Source organism: Schistocerca cancellata, chromosome 5 (genome assembly GCF_023864275.1).
Source record: "Schistocerca cancellata isolate TAMUIC-IGC-003103 chromosome 5, iqSchCanc2.1, whole genome shotgun sequence".
Taxonomy (NCBI): domain Eukaryota; kingdom Metazoa; phylum Arthropoda; class Insecta; order Orthoptera; family Acrididae; genus Schistocerca; species Schistocerca cancellata.
In genome coordinates, this window is record NC_064630.1 from 623106945 (window position 1) to 623123503 (window position 16559).

Sequence of the window (16559 nt, forward strand, 5' to 3'; positions counted from 1 at the left end):
TTTTTCCCATGTGGAATGTTTCCCTCTATTATATTCATATTAATAATAAATAAAAATATATATGGTGATCAAGTCTTGTGAATGGGCCAGCCAAAGTGTAAGTACCCTTCGTCAAATTCAACAACTGCACTGGACAGCTGTCAGGCTGAGAACATATGACATAATCTGAACTTAAACTAATGTGAATGAAGAACCATTGTTAATGATTATGTTGTAATGTAATTAATTTCTACACAAAACTGAAATGTGATACTATCTTGACAATGGCTTTTGAAACTTAAGAGATGAAGAAAAAGCACTGTATCTCACAAAATCATTTCTGACAGGTGACTAGCATCATGACCTTATACAATGGATATCATATTATGAATCAGTGTTAAGTACATAAATGTCTGACTGCTGCCAACATAAGTAAATCAAATGTTACCTTTCCAGCTGGCTTGTGGCATATGATTTCAGAAAGTCATATTTCTGCTCCTGTTGTTTGATTGTTGCTTCATATTCTGCTAAACTCGCTCTCAATGTCTCCTCATTATTCTTTATTCCCTGGATAATATCTTTACTCCTTTCATACTTTCTGTAAAAAGAATGGGGGAGAGCACTTTATAGACTAAAGTGAAATCAATTAAAATAAACATACTTTTGATGCCACTTGATCACAGAAACAATAATTCTCATAAATAAAATAAATGATTTCCTCTCTATCCTAGATTCACCGTTAAGTTGCCGAAAATCATTTCTCTATAACAAACAATTTAAGCAGCACCTGCCAGGGAAGTTCACAGGAGGCTCAACATCTATTCCATTTTAGCTAGTGTCGGGATTGACATGTTATGACAATGACGGGAGCTGTGAGCCACCTGTCTGCCTGACTGTGGTGACAAGTTTGTCAGGGGCTATGAGCAACTGCCAGCCACCTGACTGCAGTGACAGCAAGGCATGTTCACCTGACCATAACAGTCTGGCATGAGCTACGGCCAATTGCCAACCCCACAATTCCAGCGCAAGCCCAGAAGAAGCTACTTTTCTGTGCAACTGTTTCCCACATTTCCCTTCACTCCCCTTGAATTTTAACTGTATACCCAAAAATCTTTTTTTATTTAATTATCCATCTTTAGGCATTAAAAAATGCAATTGATGTCATCATTTGTGTATATATACAGTTTACATAACTAACAGAAATGGTGTAATATATTGTAGATCATTATTGTCTAATAATGATACAAAAATTTGTCCTTGATGCTGCACAAGATATTTGCATTATATTTACATGTATAAGTTTAATCTAAGTGAAACTATATTAGTACCGGTACTTAAGATCATCTTTAGTGAACATTATAAACTCTTCTATTGTATAAAAAGCTTTTTCTGTAAGCCATTTCTTTGTGACACTTTTAAACTCATTCAGCGACACATTATGTGCCTCTATTGGCAACATGTTAAATAGTTTTACTCCCATGTACCTGTAACTATTTTGAGTTTTATTTAGTCTAGCAACTGGGATGTCAATTTGCTGTTTTATACGTGTGTCATGGTGATGGATAGATTGTCGTAGTTTGTGACTGTGTTGGTTTTCTTTTGGGTGTGTCAGACAACTTAGTATAAAGAGGGCTGCAACTGTTAGTATTTTTAGATTTTTGAAGTATGGTCTACAAGACTCGTTATTTCTGACTCCATGGATGCATCTGACTGCCTTCTTTTGCCAAATGAAAACTTGTTTTGCTCCGGGTGAGTTTCCCCACAACAAAGTGGCATATGTTAAATGGGTGTGGAAAAAGGCATAGTATGCTTACCACTAACACTTGACCTTAGTTTACCTAACAAATATCACAAGTGCTAACTTAGTACAAATATAATCGGTATGACTCTTCCACGTTAATTTTGAGTCAAGATGGATCCCAAGTAGTTTAGCTGAGACACAATCAATCTTATCACTCTTAACACACAAGCTAAAGAGAATATTTACAGTTTTATCATGATTTATATGCAAGTCATTGAGTTGGAACCACTTGATGGCTGCTCTGAGATGAGCCTCACTTTCCTCGTTTAATTTTCCTAAGTCTTTCCCTGCTGTAACCAAAGTTGTATCCTCTGCATAGACTGTGGATTTACATAACATGGTGCTGGGCAAGTCATTTACATATATTATAAAAAGTAAAGGTCCAAACACAGAGCCTTGTGGTACACCCTGCATGATATCAAAGACATTTGACTTCATACTGTTAAAATGCACAATTTGTTTTCTGTCGCTCATATAGGATCTGATAAGAGATAGTTCTGAGCCTCAAATACCATAGCAGTGCAGTTTGTCTAGTAGTATCCTGTGACTGACAGTCAAATGCCTTGCTGAGGTCCACAAGAGTGGCATTAACTGATAATCCTGATTCGAATGATGACAATATATATGAAACAACATCTTCAACTGCTTTTGCTGTTGACAGGCCGGACCTGAAGCCATACTGAGCGTCACTAAGAATATTATTCACGCACAGATGTTGACTAATTTGGAGCTGTATGCAATATTCCACTACTTTTGATATGATGGGTACAAGGGAGATTGGACGGTAATTATTAGGACCAGACTTGTCACCTTTCTTGTGCAGTGGAGTAACGACTGCCATTTTTAAGGAAGAAGGGAAACAGCCACTGACAAACATCCGGTTCATAAGAGAACAGAGTGGATGTGCTATTACATCTGCTATTTTTTTATTACAAAATTGGAGAGATCATAAATGTCTTCTGATTTTGAGTAACTTAATTTTGCTATTGCAGTTTTAATATCTGTTACTTTTACTTCTTTCCATTTAAACACAGGAACCATATCCTCAAAATTTTGTAGAAATGAATTTCTATTATTTGAGATATGGTTGTTGTCACATTTATGGATATGTTCATTTGCAGCACTGTTATTCATACCGGCAGCATTAATGAAGAAGGTGTTGAAATCATCCGGTGTGATACAAGCATCACATGCATTATTTTTGTTAACATCTTTATTTCTACCCAGATGAGTCTTGATAACAGTCCAGACTGCATTGCATTTATTTTGGGACTTATTAATATAGTCATCATTTGCCTTGCACATGCTTAACCTAATATCTGCCTTGTATTTGTTCCTCAAACTTACGTAGTTTGCTTTTTCAGCTTCACTATCTTTTGATTTGTCATAGGAAATCATTAACAGAGTTCTGAGCCTTTGTAGGTCAGGTGCGAACCAGTAATGCACTGATGGGGGACCATGTTTCCTCATAGTTCCCTTATTTTTTCTCATTACTTCAGGGCAGCAAGTTTTAAATGCATCTGACAATGCACTAATGAATAATAATATGATAATAATATGATTACTTTCCAGCAGAATGTAATTCCAATTTGTCATCTTTATTTGTGTTCTGTAGTTATCAATGTTCTCTTCATTCAAAAGCCTAATGTACTTAATTTTATTGGGGACAGATGCTGGCTCTTTTGTTATCAATTTTAACCAAATACCTTTATGGTCTGATAAAAATTGAGTATTGAATAGCCCTAGTTCACACCGATTTGTCTCAACATTTGTGATTACATTATCAAGGCAGGTAGGCTGTCTTTTTGGGTTTTCATTAATGCAGTGCAGGTCATGTGATCTTAGCATATTCAGAAGATTAAGTTGTTTAGGTGTGTTCTGCCTTATATCAATATTTATGCCACCAAAAATTAAAATCCTATATTTAAGCCACTTATCGAGGTGTAGTATCAGTTTCCGTAAGGCCTGTGCAAATACTTCAACATCATTATCAGGTGTGTGGTATACAGGCACAGTTACGAGTTTCAACATGGGCAGTAACATTGCTGCTATTTCCAGTACATTTTCTATACAGTAATCATTAACACTAAGGGCACTGTAATCCAAGTCTATACCACTACAAACATATATAGAGGCTCCCCCATAGTTGTGTATTGGTCTTCACTTAACCAGTGTTCATTGATACATAATATAATATTCCTTTTCACTCCTAACAAAAAACTCAAGTCATCAGTTTTGTTTCTTAATGACCTGATATTTATATGTACAAATAATAATGAGTCATCATCACAAAGGGGTAGGTCTGGATTCCTCTGTGGTAGTATATCAGTTTGTTCACTTTGCTTGTACATTCTTCAGTCACTTGTTGATTGTGTACTTACATCTCTGGCTAGGTTCTTGATCATGTTGGATCCAGATGATGACGAGATGATTTCCCTGGTGCCATCCATAAAAAATCACTGCTCCTCTGTGGAACTTTTCTCACTCTAGAAGATGCAAGTACAGTAGCTTGTTTATTTTTACTCATGTCTTGTGTACTTGCTTTTCTCACTTTTACAGCTTGATTGCTTACACTCACTGGCTGAAGACTTACATTTAAATCATCTGCTCTTTGAATGTTCTTATTCACTGACTGAAAACTTCCTTTTAACTGACCCACTTGATCTGGAGACAACAACATGACATTTATATATGTAGATGATGTGCTGACAGTTCCTGGAGACTTTCTTCTTTGCTGGGAAGTGGACCGGATAACGGTTTCACTTCTGTTTATATGTGTAGTTGGTGCGCAGACAGTTTCTGGTGACTTTCTTCTCTGCTGAGATGTGGACTGGATAACAGTGTCATTTCTGTTTATCATATGAACACCCTGTCCCAAAACTGGTGTCATCATATGACTGCAGTTTACTGTTCTTTATCAGCTTAATATTTGACATATCCTGTATTCCTTGTCATTTAGGAGTTGGTAGTAGCTCATACCTAACTGGCACTACAGCCGGGTGGCCTTACACCTAGCTCCTGTCCCCACAAACCTTTCACGCAAATCAGGGTTGCCCACTGGTAGAGGCAATAAATGTTACTTGTGTCTAAATTGCGGTGAGGCCATTGAGATAGCAGCTCACATCCTGCAGGGCTGACCATCATTCTGCCTCTCCGTGCTAAGTATGGTATTTCAGATTCTTTGCCTGTAATATTACACAATGGAAACTCCAGGTAGGGATATCAACTATGTAGGGAAAGGATAGATTGCTAATTACTATAAAGAAGACACGTCAAGCTGCAGTGAGGCACAATTAAAAGATACAAACATACAGGTTTCATCCACAGCCTTCCATCAGTAAAAAAAAAAAAAAACACACACACACACACACACACACACACACACACACACACACACACACACACACACACACACCTCGCGCACAGACGACCGCCAACTTCAGCATCTTCGACCGAGATGCTGGAGTTACAGAGATAGCAGTTGCGTGTGTGTGTGTGTGTGTGTTACTGACGAAGGCTGTGGCCGAAAGCCATATGAGAGTGTCTTTCAACTGTGACTGTCTGTTCCTTGATCTGTCTTCTTCACGGTAAGTAGCAATAGGTCTTTTCCTACATTGTTGCCTCTAATATTGGCAGATGAATTGTGGACAGTTGCATTTCTCCATGAAAGTGGCATTTATTCTCAGATACAACATTTTAATCTACTATCAGGGTGGGGCAAGGTGGTTAGGGTTTGGATATCTCCTGTCGTTTGCTGGGGGTTATGTTATGTTATGTGGTTTATTCATCTCATTACATACAATTTTCAAATCATTTAATTTGATGTACAGGAGACATGTCAAGGTTTATAAAAGAAACTTTTTTCACTTTTTTAAGAGAAATACAAAAGTTTACATTATATTTTACATTTCTAAGTTTCAGCTACACATGTACATGAAATAATAAATGTATTACAATCCTTGTGTTCAGATTGTGAAGCTGTCCTCAATGAATTCATCGACAGAATAATAACACTTTTCCACCAGTAGAGTAAAGAGCAATCTTTTCAGTGAACCAATCTCCATTTTAAACATATTACTGCCTTTTATTTTATTGAAAATTTTTAACCCCATAAAAGGAGGAGGATTGGCCATAACTTCTTTGCTAGCTTCCCTTGTCATCCTGCTGCCTTTGCCATCCCTCTTTTCCTCTGTTTTAAATGTTTCTAGATGTGATTAGTCCATTTTTTGTGATGCACCCTACTTCCAATTTTAGGGGTAGCATTCCACCAAACAGTGGGTGCTTCTCCCTCTTAACACTTTAACAGATCAGGGGTGGGATGACTGTCACACGCAGGGCCCTGGGGAACAATCACTTGGTGTCACATTACTGATTATATCTGCCACTATATTTTATTGGGGTAGTCTGTTCTACAAGATTATGGAATAGGAGGCAAACTTTTGCAAGCAATTAAAGGTCTTTACATGGATAGTCAGGCAGCAGTTAGAGTTGACGGTAAATTGAGTTCATGGTTCAGAGTAGTTTCAGGGGTAAGACAAGGCTGCAACCTGTCTCCACTGTTGTTCATATTATTTATGGATCATATGTTGAAAACAATAGACTGGCTGGGTGAGATTAAGATATGTGAACACAAAATAAGCAGTCTTGCATATGCGGATGACTTAGTTGTGATGGCAGATTCGATTCAAAGTTTCCAAAGTAATATTTCAGAGCTAGATCAGAAATGTAAGGACTATGGTATGAAGATTAGCATCTCCAAAACGAAAGTAATGTCAATGGGAAAGAAATATAAACGGATTGAGTGCCAAACAGGAGGAACAAAGCTAGAACAGGTGGACGGTTTCAAGTACTTAGGATGCATATTCTTACAGGATGGCAACATAGTGAAAGAACTGGAAGCGAGGTGTAGCAAAGCTAATACAGTGAGCGCTCAGCTACGATCTACTCTCTTCTGCAAGAAGGAAGTCAGTACCAAGACTAAGTTATCTGTGCACCGTTCAATCTTTCGACCAACTTTGTTGTATGGGAGCGAAAGCTGGGTGGATTCAGGTTACCTTATCAACAAGGTTGAGGTTACGGATATGAAAGTCGCTAGGATGATTGCAGGTACTAGTAGATGGGAACAATGGCAGGAGGGTGTCCACAAGGAGGAAATCAAAGAAAAACTGGGAATGAACTCTATAGATGTAGCAGTCAGGGCGAACAGGCTTAGATGGTGGGGTCATGTTACACACATGGGAGATGCAAGGTTACCCAAGAGACTCATGGATTCAGCAGTAGAGGGTAGGAGGAGTCAGGGCAGACCGAGGAGAAGGTACCTGGATTCGGTTAAGAATGATTTTGAAGTAACAGGTTTAACATCAGAAGAGGCACCAATGTTAGCACTGAATAGGGGATCATGGAGGAACTGTATAAGTGGGGCTATGCTCCAGACTGAACGCTGAAAGGCATAATCAGTCTTAAATGCTGATGATGATGAGTCCAACTGAGAACCAAAATGTTATTAACTTTCTCACTTTTGTTGTTACAAATCCCCCCACTAGAAGGCATTCTGTACTCTGCAATTGTTTTACTACACTTCAAATTGTTGCTCAGCTCTGGCATCTATTTTACCACTGTTACGTACTTTCATGATCCAATCAAATTTCTGGCTGACATCATGAACTCCAGAGGCGTTACATCTTGACCAAGGGGCTGATGACCTTACTGTTAAGTGTCTTGACCCCCAACAAACCATTTCTCAACCTTGAACATACGAGCTATGCGTTTTTAACTTTACTTTTGTGTGATTGCTTGCTTAGATGTGAAGTTAAGCAACTTGCTTTGAGATAAGAGCATCAGACCCCATCAGCTGATGAAATATGCACAAAGTATTTAGTTCTACCAGACTGATAACACAAACTGGTGCCCAGGTTAAAATGTGTATTTAGTGATGCTCATATTTTTTCAGTGATACCCAAAACCAAAAGAGATTTAGTGTCAGTCTCGTTATGAAGCAGAAATAACCATAATATCCACAAAATCAGTCTGAAGACATGTTTACAAATCACCACCATATATAATACTGCAACACAGGTTAACAGCTTGTTTTTAAAAAAAGTTGATTATCTGTAATACTTGGGACAAGACCTCACATACCTGTGAACATCTGAAAAGGCAATTTCAATATTTTCAAGATGGCCAGACACAGTATCTTTCTCCTTTATAAGGTTCTCTTTCTCATGTTCAAAGCGTTGTTTTTCTTGCTCTTTCTCATAAACGAGTCCAGCAATTGTCCTCTCGTATTCTTCCATAATAATACTGAAATGAAATACAAGTACTTAGAAATACCAGTAAGTAAAAATATTAACACAATATGACTGATTCAAATCAAGAGAAAGTAGTGCAGCCTTGTATAAGATTCTAAGACCAAAGCTACTAGTAAGTACAGTAAAATCTGTTGTTAATCTACTAAAACTATGCTTCCCTCAGTGTGGAAATTTGTCGCAGCCTGCTGCTGAATATACTTGCATTTTTTGCTGTCTGATGCAATGTTTTCCTAGGTGTGAGATGGCGCATGACAGAACAAAAAAAAATTAAAATGGAATTCTATATAATTTGACAACTGTACATGATAGAGTGATATGAAAACTACCTTCTGACACTTTTCTTAATCCAATGAAAATTTTGTGCTATTGAAACAGAGAAATATCTAAGGTTTTGAGAAAAAATGGTTTTTCATGTTACTCAATACTTATCATGCCATATCTGCTAAACTATGTATTGTACAACAACATGATTTTATAGTTGGCTTCAGTAGTACCTGTCGATAACATGTGCAAACTTTCTGGCCAACAGAGTAAGTAACACGGAATTAAGTGACAACCTTTTTCCCTTTCAACTTTTTATGGGGGGTGAATGTGAGAAAAAGTTTCAGAAAGGTTTGAACTTATTCTCTTAGTTCGTTGGAAATCGATGGGCGCTACAGTTTCTCCAAGACTGGAGCAGTTTTGTGTGGTTCACTGGCACAGGTCCAGTGCGCTGCAAAGAACATTATGAGATTGCAGGCGCAGCGCAATGCAGCATGGCAGTAGTAGCAGAAGCAGCAAAGGCAAAACAAGCAGCACAGTGATAGACCTAAAAAGCTGTTAATTTTGGCACTACAAAATCACATGGAAATTAGGGAAGAGGAGGAAAACTACATTATTGGCAAGAGCACTAAGGAAGTGCAAAGCAGTAATACAAATGTTCTTAGTCATGAAGAAGAACGAGCATACAACATTTCAGATACAAAACAGTTGTTTGACGATGCAGAGGAACACCAGTTCCCACTGCCTTACAACACAGATAAGAAATTAATGAACTGCCAAGTACAACATGATACCCTTAGTAGGCCTTAGTGGTTGAAAGCTAAAGCTAAGGGATTCACTGTGAGGAGCAGATTCATTGATTACTTCAATGGGCCAAATTTCAATCACTGTTCACAATAACAACACCATCCAACTCATTATTACTATGGTTACGAGTTCAGTAAAAATAAATTTTCAAATATATTGCACTGGAGATAATCAAAGACATTTCTTCTTACACATTTCATTCATTTTTCTTCCGACTTCTGCCCAAAATTAAATCCTTTCGTATTCGGCTTTTCAACTCTGCATCAGCCATGTTCACACAAAATTTGCTGTTTCAATAAGTTGCTCAGGCTGAGAAGTTGTCAAATGACATTCCTGGTGAATCTTTCAATAATTTTATCGGAAAATTACGTACTCTTTTGCAACCCGCAGGCGAAACAAACAATACGTTGAGTGAAAGGACAGCTAAATACATCCTGATGCCTGAATTTTCTAGCTGTTAAGAGTGTTTGGGTTCTTGAAGTGAAAACACTCTAGATAGCACCTATGATGTGCAGTAAGCATATGAATATTATAACAATACCGGAAGCAAAATGGTGACGTGTAATACAACGAAGTAAACCATAAAGAGAAGAAGATACAAGGCCTATTGTTGCTCTGCGTGCTCTAACCAAGAGTTGCATAGCTTAAAAATCTTACTTTTCTATTAGCTGAACCACAACTAATTGGACTAGAACAAAATAATTTTCCGCGAAAGATGTAATAAAACAGATGTCTTCAAATTGGGCCTTGATGACCATAAATAAAAAAGGGGAAGTAATCAGCCTATCCGAAAAACTTTAAAATCTGTGGATAGATTTGCTATTGACAGCATATACACAAGCACACAACTACAAAATTTAAAGCTTCTGTATGAATGAAAATGAAGAATATTAAAAATCAACTAATGGAATGAAAAACACAAAAGTTTTTTAAAACACTTACGGCTGGCTTGTCACATCTACTAAAATTGCTCGGCACCCGTAGGCCAATTAATACATTTGGTCCAGTTACCTCACAAAATTATAGTTCATGCTACACTATTACAACTGTCATCTAAAGCAGAGTTCACGTTCACAGGCAATTGCTGAGCTGCCCACTTGTCAGGAAGTGCAATACTAACTACTAAAATGTCATACTGTCAGTGGCACATGACAAGTATTGCACACAGGTTGGTCCTCTCACTGGAGGAGAAACCCTTGCATCAGCAGATTGTGTCCAATATCGATGCTGAAAGGAACTCCACCTTGGTTGGGTGGTTGGCTTCACTACCCACAATTTGTTACCTAGGGTAATGAAAAGTATTGGTGGAATGTAAATTGTTTATCCATTTTCACAAGCACAGGCGACTCATACCTGGACCTTTGCCTTTGGCAGGCAAACGATCTTTCGGCTGAGCTATCTCTGCCTTCCACACCTCACAGAAATTATCTCACTGACAGCAAGTTGAATATTCCGTGAACATAAACGAGATAAAGCACATGGTGTTTTGAGGCAACACAATGAAATATTAATCTGTTTACTCAACAGTATTTAAGAGTACAGTTAGCGGTTCCAGACACTATTCATACAAAACTCCTCAAGTAAACTGTGATGTTAAGGAACTATTTTCTAAGAATTTAGGAAAGGGTCATTTCATGTCAAATAGCTTAAGGGGCCCCATTCCACACTCTCCAATTTTGTTGGTATTTCTATAGTCTTGTATGAAGCCATGCCAAATTACAGCTTGATGAGTAGTAATTTAGGGCCACCAGCCAGGCTTTTGACAAGTCCAGCTGTTCCACATTGCGAGAGATGTGAATGAACTACCAAGTTTGCTTTACTGTTGCTCTTGATTATGGATTTGAAAAATTCATGTTTTGTGACAAGTGTCAATATACACTCCTGGAAATGGAAAAAAGAACACATTGACACCGGTGTGTCAGACCCACCATACTTGCTCCGGACACTGCGAGAGGGCTGTACAAGCAATGATCACACGCACGGCACAGCGGACACACCAGGAACCGCGGTGTTGGCCGTCGAATGGCGCTAGCTGCGCAGCATTTGTGCACCGCCGCCGTCAGTGTCAGCCAGTTTGCCGTAGCATACGGAGCTCCATCGCAGTCTTTAACACTGGTAGCATGCCGCGACAGCGTGGACGTGAACCGTATGTGCAGTTGACGGACTTTGAGCGAGGGTGTATAGTGGGCATGCGGGAGGCCGGGTGGACGTACCGCCGAATTGCTCAACACGTGGGGCGTGAGGTCTCCACAGTACATCGATGTTGTCGCCAGTGGTCGGCGGAAGGTGCACGTGCCCGTCGACCTGGGACCGGACCGCAGCGACGCACGGATGCACGCCAAGACCGTAGGGTCCTACGCAGTGCCGTAGGGGACCGCACCGCCACTTCCCAGCAAATTAGGGACACTGTTGCTCCTGGGGTATCGGCGAGGACCATTCGCAACCGTCTCCATGAAGCTGGGCTACGGTCCCGCACACCGTTAGGCCGTCTTCCGCTCACGCCCCAACATCGTGCAGCCCGCCTCCAGTGGTGTCGCGACAGGCGTGAATGGAGGGACGAATGGAGACGTGTCGTCTTCAGCGATGAGAGTCACTTCTGCCTTGGTGCCAATGATGGTCGTATGCGTGTTTGGCGCCGTGCAGGTGAGCGCCACAATCAGGACTGCATACGACCGAGGCACACAGGGCCAACACCCGGCATCATGGTGTGGGGAGCGATCTCCTACACTGGCCGTACACCACTGGTGATCGTCGAGGGGACACTGAATAGTGCACGGTACATCCAAACCGTCATCGAACCCATCGTTCTACCATTCCTAGACCGGCAAGGGAACTTGCTGTTCCAACAGGACAATGCACGTCCGCATGTATCCCGTGCCACCCAACGTGCTCTAGAAGGTGTAAGTCAACTACCCTGGCCAGCAAGATCTCCGGATCTGTCCCCCATTGAGCATGTTTGGGACTGGATGAAGCGTCGTCTCACGCGGTCTGCACGTCCAGCACGAACGCTGGTCCAACTGAGGCGCCAGGTGGAAATGGCATGGCAAGCCGTTCCACAGGACTACATCCAGCATCTCTACGATCGTCTCCATGGGAGAATAGCAGCCTGCATTGCTGCGAAAGGTGGATATACACTGTACTAGTGCCGACATTGTGCATGCTCTGTTGCCTGTGTCTATTAGAGATGGGGGATCCGCTCTTGAACTAATTCATAGAGTTCAATCTTTCAAAGGAGTGAACAATCAGTGATTCAGAAAAAAAGAACGGTAGCTCCAAACGTTTCCCACGGCAGAGAGAGAGAGAGAGAGAGAGAGAGAGAGAGAGAGAGAGAGAGAGACGGAGCATATCAGCAGCGCCTCTGCTGGTCACAGCACAGTGCACGCCACACAACACAGCCAGCGCCGGCCTCTGCCCTGCTTCTACCTTGGCTGCCTGCATTGTGCAGTGCCCCATTGGATTTTGTGTTTCACATATGACGTGGCGTCTCTGTGCGTCGTCTGCCGCGCAGTGTCTGGCGCAGCGTAACTTCGCATCGCACTCTGTCGGCGATCGTTTCAGTCGCACGTCCTGCCCTCTGGGCAGTTGATGCGAGCAACAGGACAGAGAGCCACCTAGCGGATAACATAGGAACTACTTGCAAAAACCCGCTCGCAAGGGAACGAACTATTTGTCTCGGAGCGGGTGAGTTCACCGCTACCCCCTCCCTCGGAACTCGCCCGCTCAACGCTCGCCCCACCGTCTCGACTCTAGCCAGAGCGTCGAGCAAAGCGACTCAGGTGTCACTGTGGTCTCTGCGGTCTCAGCTCACGCAGTAATACAGCTCGCGGCTCGACCTGCTCGACTCAGCGCCTCTGCATCGGAGTTCGTCCCCACTGGATATTGTTCTTCGTAGTAATGCCGCTATGTATATTACATTATTATGTTATGTATACATCAATTGTTTTTATTTTATTTTTATTTGTTTAAACTGATTAGTTTAGGTTCCTGATGACTCCTCTTACTATAGGATTTTTATTATAGACACTCGAATTTACGCTTTAATTACGAGCGAACCGATAAACGTATCGCAAAATGTGATACACCAATATTTTCCTTGTTTTATTCTGCGTAAGGCTATATGCAGCACTTTCGTTTTACAGTCAAATTTATATTTTTTTTTCTTATTCTGGTACGGATTTTGCGATTTTAGGCGTCTTCGAAAGGAAACGTTCACTTTAAAAATATATGGCTTGCGATGTATTTGTATGAGGTTAATGAAATTTTAATACGTTATAGCCAAATATATTGTTAATGTAAATCTCAAGTTACAACATTTTCCGATCACCCAAAAAACCACGATAGTGCAAAATAAATCAATAATCAAAAACTTTGTCATATCGTGGAAATTTCAATAAACAATACAAAATTCTTACTCATTATATGTGTTACTTCAAAATAGGATCAAATAAGATCAAAATACAGGTATAGTACTGGAATAAACCAAGTTTAAAGGGAAATGTGCCTTCCGTTTATTTTATATTGTAAATGAGTGGTGAGTCATGAAAAAGAGCTAATTCATTTCAGGGAGTGAACAGTTCTGATCCAATCTCTGAAAAGAACAGTTTTGCCCATCTCTAGTGTCTATGTGCCTGTGGTTCTGTCAGTGTGGTCATGTGATGTATCTGACCCCAGGAATGTGTCAATAAAGTTTCCCCTTCCTGGGACAATGAATTCACGGTGTTCTTATTTCAATTTCCAGGAGTGTACATTGTAGTGATTCGAGAATTTCTGTGTAAATTCTACAACCACTCAGCCTTGTACTGTCTTGAACACACGATATTCTAGATACGAGTGTGGGATACTAAAATCCTACCGACTGCGCGTCACATGTCTGTGTGTGCATGTTTAAAATCAGTCGCGGGAAGATAGTAGATGCAGCGGTCGAATGGCTCTGACAGGTACTTGTCGGCAATTCCATAGATGTTTTAGAGGAAGAACCATGGAGATTTTACGCAGCTCTGTGCGTACTGTGTCACTGATTATTGTCATGTGAAAGAAGTACAGTTGAAAAAGTAATCTTGAAAACTCTTAATCCAGCCTTGGTAGAGGCAAGACATATTTTATGATTCAAGTGAAATAGAGTCATGGTTATTAAGCCACCTCATTTATAAAACTAATTAAATTTGTATCTGATGGAGCGAGTGACTTACTAGAAGTCATATATGTATGTGGAAAGTGAGTTGAAATATACCGTTGGTTAACGAAATGTAAAGTTCGCATGTATACTTATTTCACAAGAGTAGACAGATCCTTAAATATTCCCGTACCTACGAGGGTAATCCCAAAAGTAAGGTCTCCTATTTTTTTTAATAAGTACATAGACCTGTTTATTTCTACAATAGTTTACATCAGTTTACAGCTTGAACATTTAGCTATTTTTCGACAGTCACCATTTCTGTCCATGCATTTTTTTAAACGCTGTAGCAGTTTTTGCATGCCCATGTCATACCAGTTCACCGCCATGCTGTTCAGAAAGTTATGAACCTCTTCTTTCACATGGTCATCGGAGCTGAATCGCTTTCCGGCCAATGTTCTTTTAATCTAGGGAAAAAGCGATAGTCACTGGGTGCCAAGTCAGGACTATAGGGTGGGTAGGTGGGTGATTATGTTCCACTGAAACTGTTGTAGGAGAGCAACAGTTTGCCGAGCAATGTGTGGGTGAGCGTTGTCATGGAGAATGTGTACGCCCTTGGTCAACATTCCTCTTCTCCGGTTCTGAATTGCCCGTTTGAGTTGTTTCAGTCTCACAGTACCTGTCGGCGTTAATTGTGGTCCCAGTGGGCATAAAGTCGACCAACAATACCCTTTTCCGATCCCAAAGAATGGCTGACATGACTTTACCAGCAGACTGTGTTTGTTTGAATTTCCGCGGCTTTGGCGAAGGATGCCGCCACTGGCGTGCTTGTTGCTTGGTCTTAGGTGTAAAGTGGTATGCCCAGGTTTTGACACCCATGACAACTGAGTCCAGAAAGTTGTCCTGTTCGGCTGCAAGACGGTGAAGAAATGTGCAGGAAGCATAAACTTGTTGCCACATGTGGTCCTCAGTCAGCATGCGTGGCACCCATCTTGCACACAGCTTCCAGTAGTTCAATGTTTCTGTTAAAATTCTGTGAGCAGTGCTTCGGGAAACCTCAGGAACCAACACGGAGAGATCATCCAGGGTGATCCTCTGATCTTCACGCATGCGTTGCTCAACCTTCAACACTGTCTCCTCAGAAACTGACGGTCTCCCGCTCCTTTGTTGGTTGTGAATTTCGGTCAGACCAGCTGCAAACTCCCTACACCACTTACGAACATTTTTGACATCCATGCACGACTCACCATACACTTCCGTCAATTGGCGATGGATTTCAATCAGCGCAGTGCCCTTTGCGTTCGAAAACCAAATAACTGCGCACAATTCGCACTTGGCGGTAACATCTAATGGGAGCTCCATTCTCAATGGCTGCCATGCCAAGACTGAGCGCCTCGGCACGGCGTGCACATGTTTACACACAGTGCGTGAAGCACTCTACGTAACAGTGTGACCAACTGCCACACAAACAGAGTTCTGTACTTATAAAAGAAATAGGAAACCTTACTTTTGGGATTACCCTCGTAGCATCATTCTACGAAGACGAAGTCTAGAGTTTTCCAGCAAACAAGATCGGATAGTTTGAAATGTCTTTATTTTCTGCATACAAATATTGAAAATTTAACCAATTTTCACTGTTGCACATAATCTTAAGCACAATTTGGAAAGAGAATGTGCATTATGCATAAGAACATGTTCGCAAAATAGGAAGTGCATGAACGCAACAATGTATCAGGGAGCTAGATGCTTTGGCGCTATGTCAAGTACGGGTGGCTGAATGGTCTATACAAGAAGAAGAGGAGCTGATGATCACGGCATTTTGTTTTCTGTGATGCAGCTCTCCATTCTACTCTACTCGGTGCAAGCCTCTTAATTTCTGAATAATGACGGCAACCTACTGCTTTTAAGCATGCTTACTGTCTACAATTTTTAAAACCCCCCTCCAACACTTCTCTCCAATACTAAATTGGTGATTCCTTCATGTCTCAGAATGTGTCCTCATCAACCAATCCCTTCTTTTAGTCAAGTTGTGGCACAAATTTATCTTCTGCTTAGTTCTATTCAGTACCACCTCATTACTTACATGATCTATCATCTAATCTTAAGCATTCTTCTTTAGCACCACACTTCAAAAACTTCAATTGTCTTCTAGTTTGAACTGTTTATCGGCCATGTTTGGCTTCCTCACAATGCCATACTCCAGACCAATACTTACAGAAAAGATCTGCTAATACACAAATCATATATGATGTTGACAGGTTCATTTTCTCCACAGTCTCTTCTTGCCACT

General features: G+C 40.7%; 1 protein-coding gene across 1 annotated transcript in view; it reads right to left on the minus strand.

Moving 5' to 3' along the window:
* The window catches only part of LOC126188930 (uncharacterized), a 200897-nt gene that overhangs the window by 23981 nt on the left and 160357 nt on the right, over positions 1 to 16559 (minus strand). Inside the window, exons 11-12 of the mRNA XM_049930651.1 lie at positions 7919 to 8080; positions 428 to 577 (exon numbers count right to left, since the gene is read on the minus strand). Of these exons, the coding sequence (XP_049786608.1) occupies positions 428 to 577; positions 7919 to 8080 (312 nt within the window). The remainder of the gene's footprint in view (positions 1 to 427; positions 578 to 7918; positions 8081 to 16559) is intronic.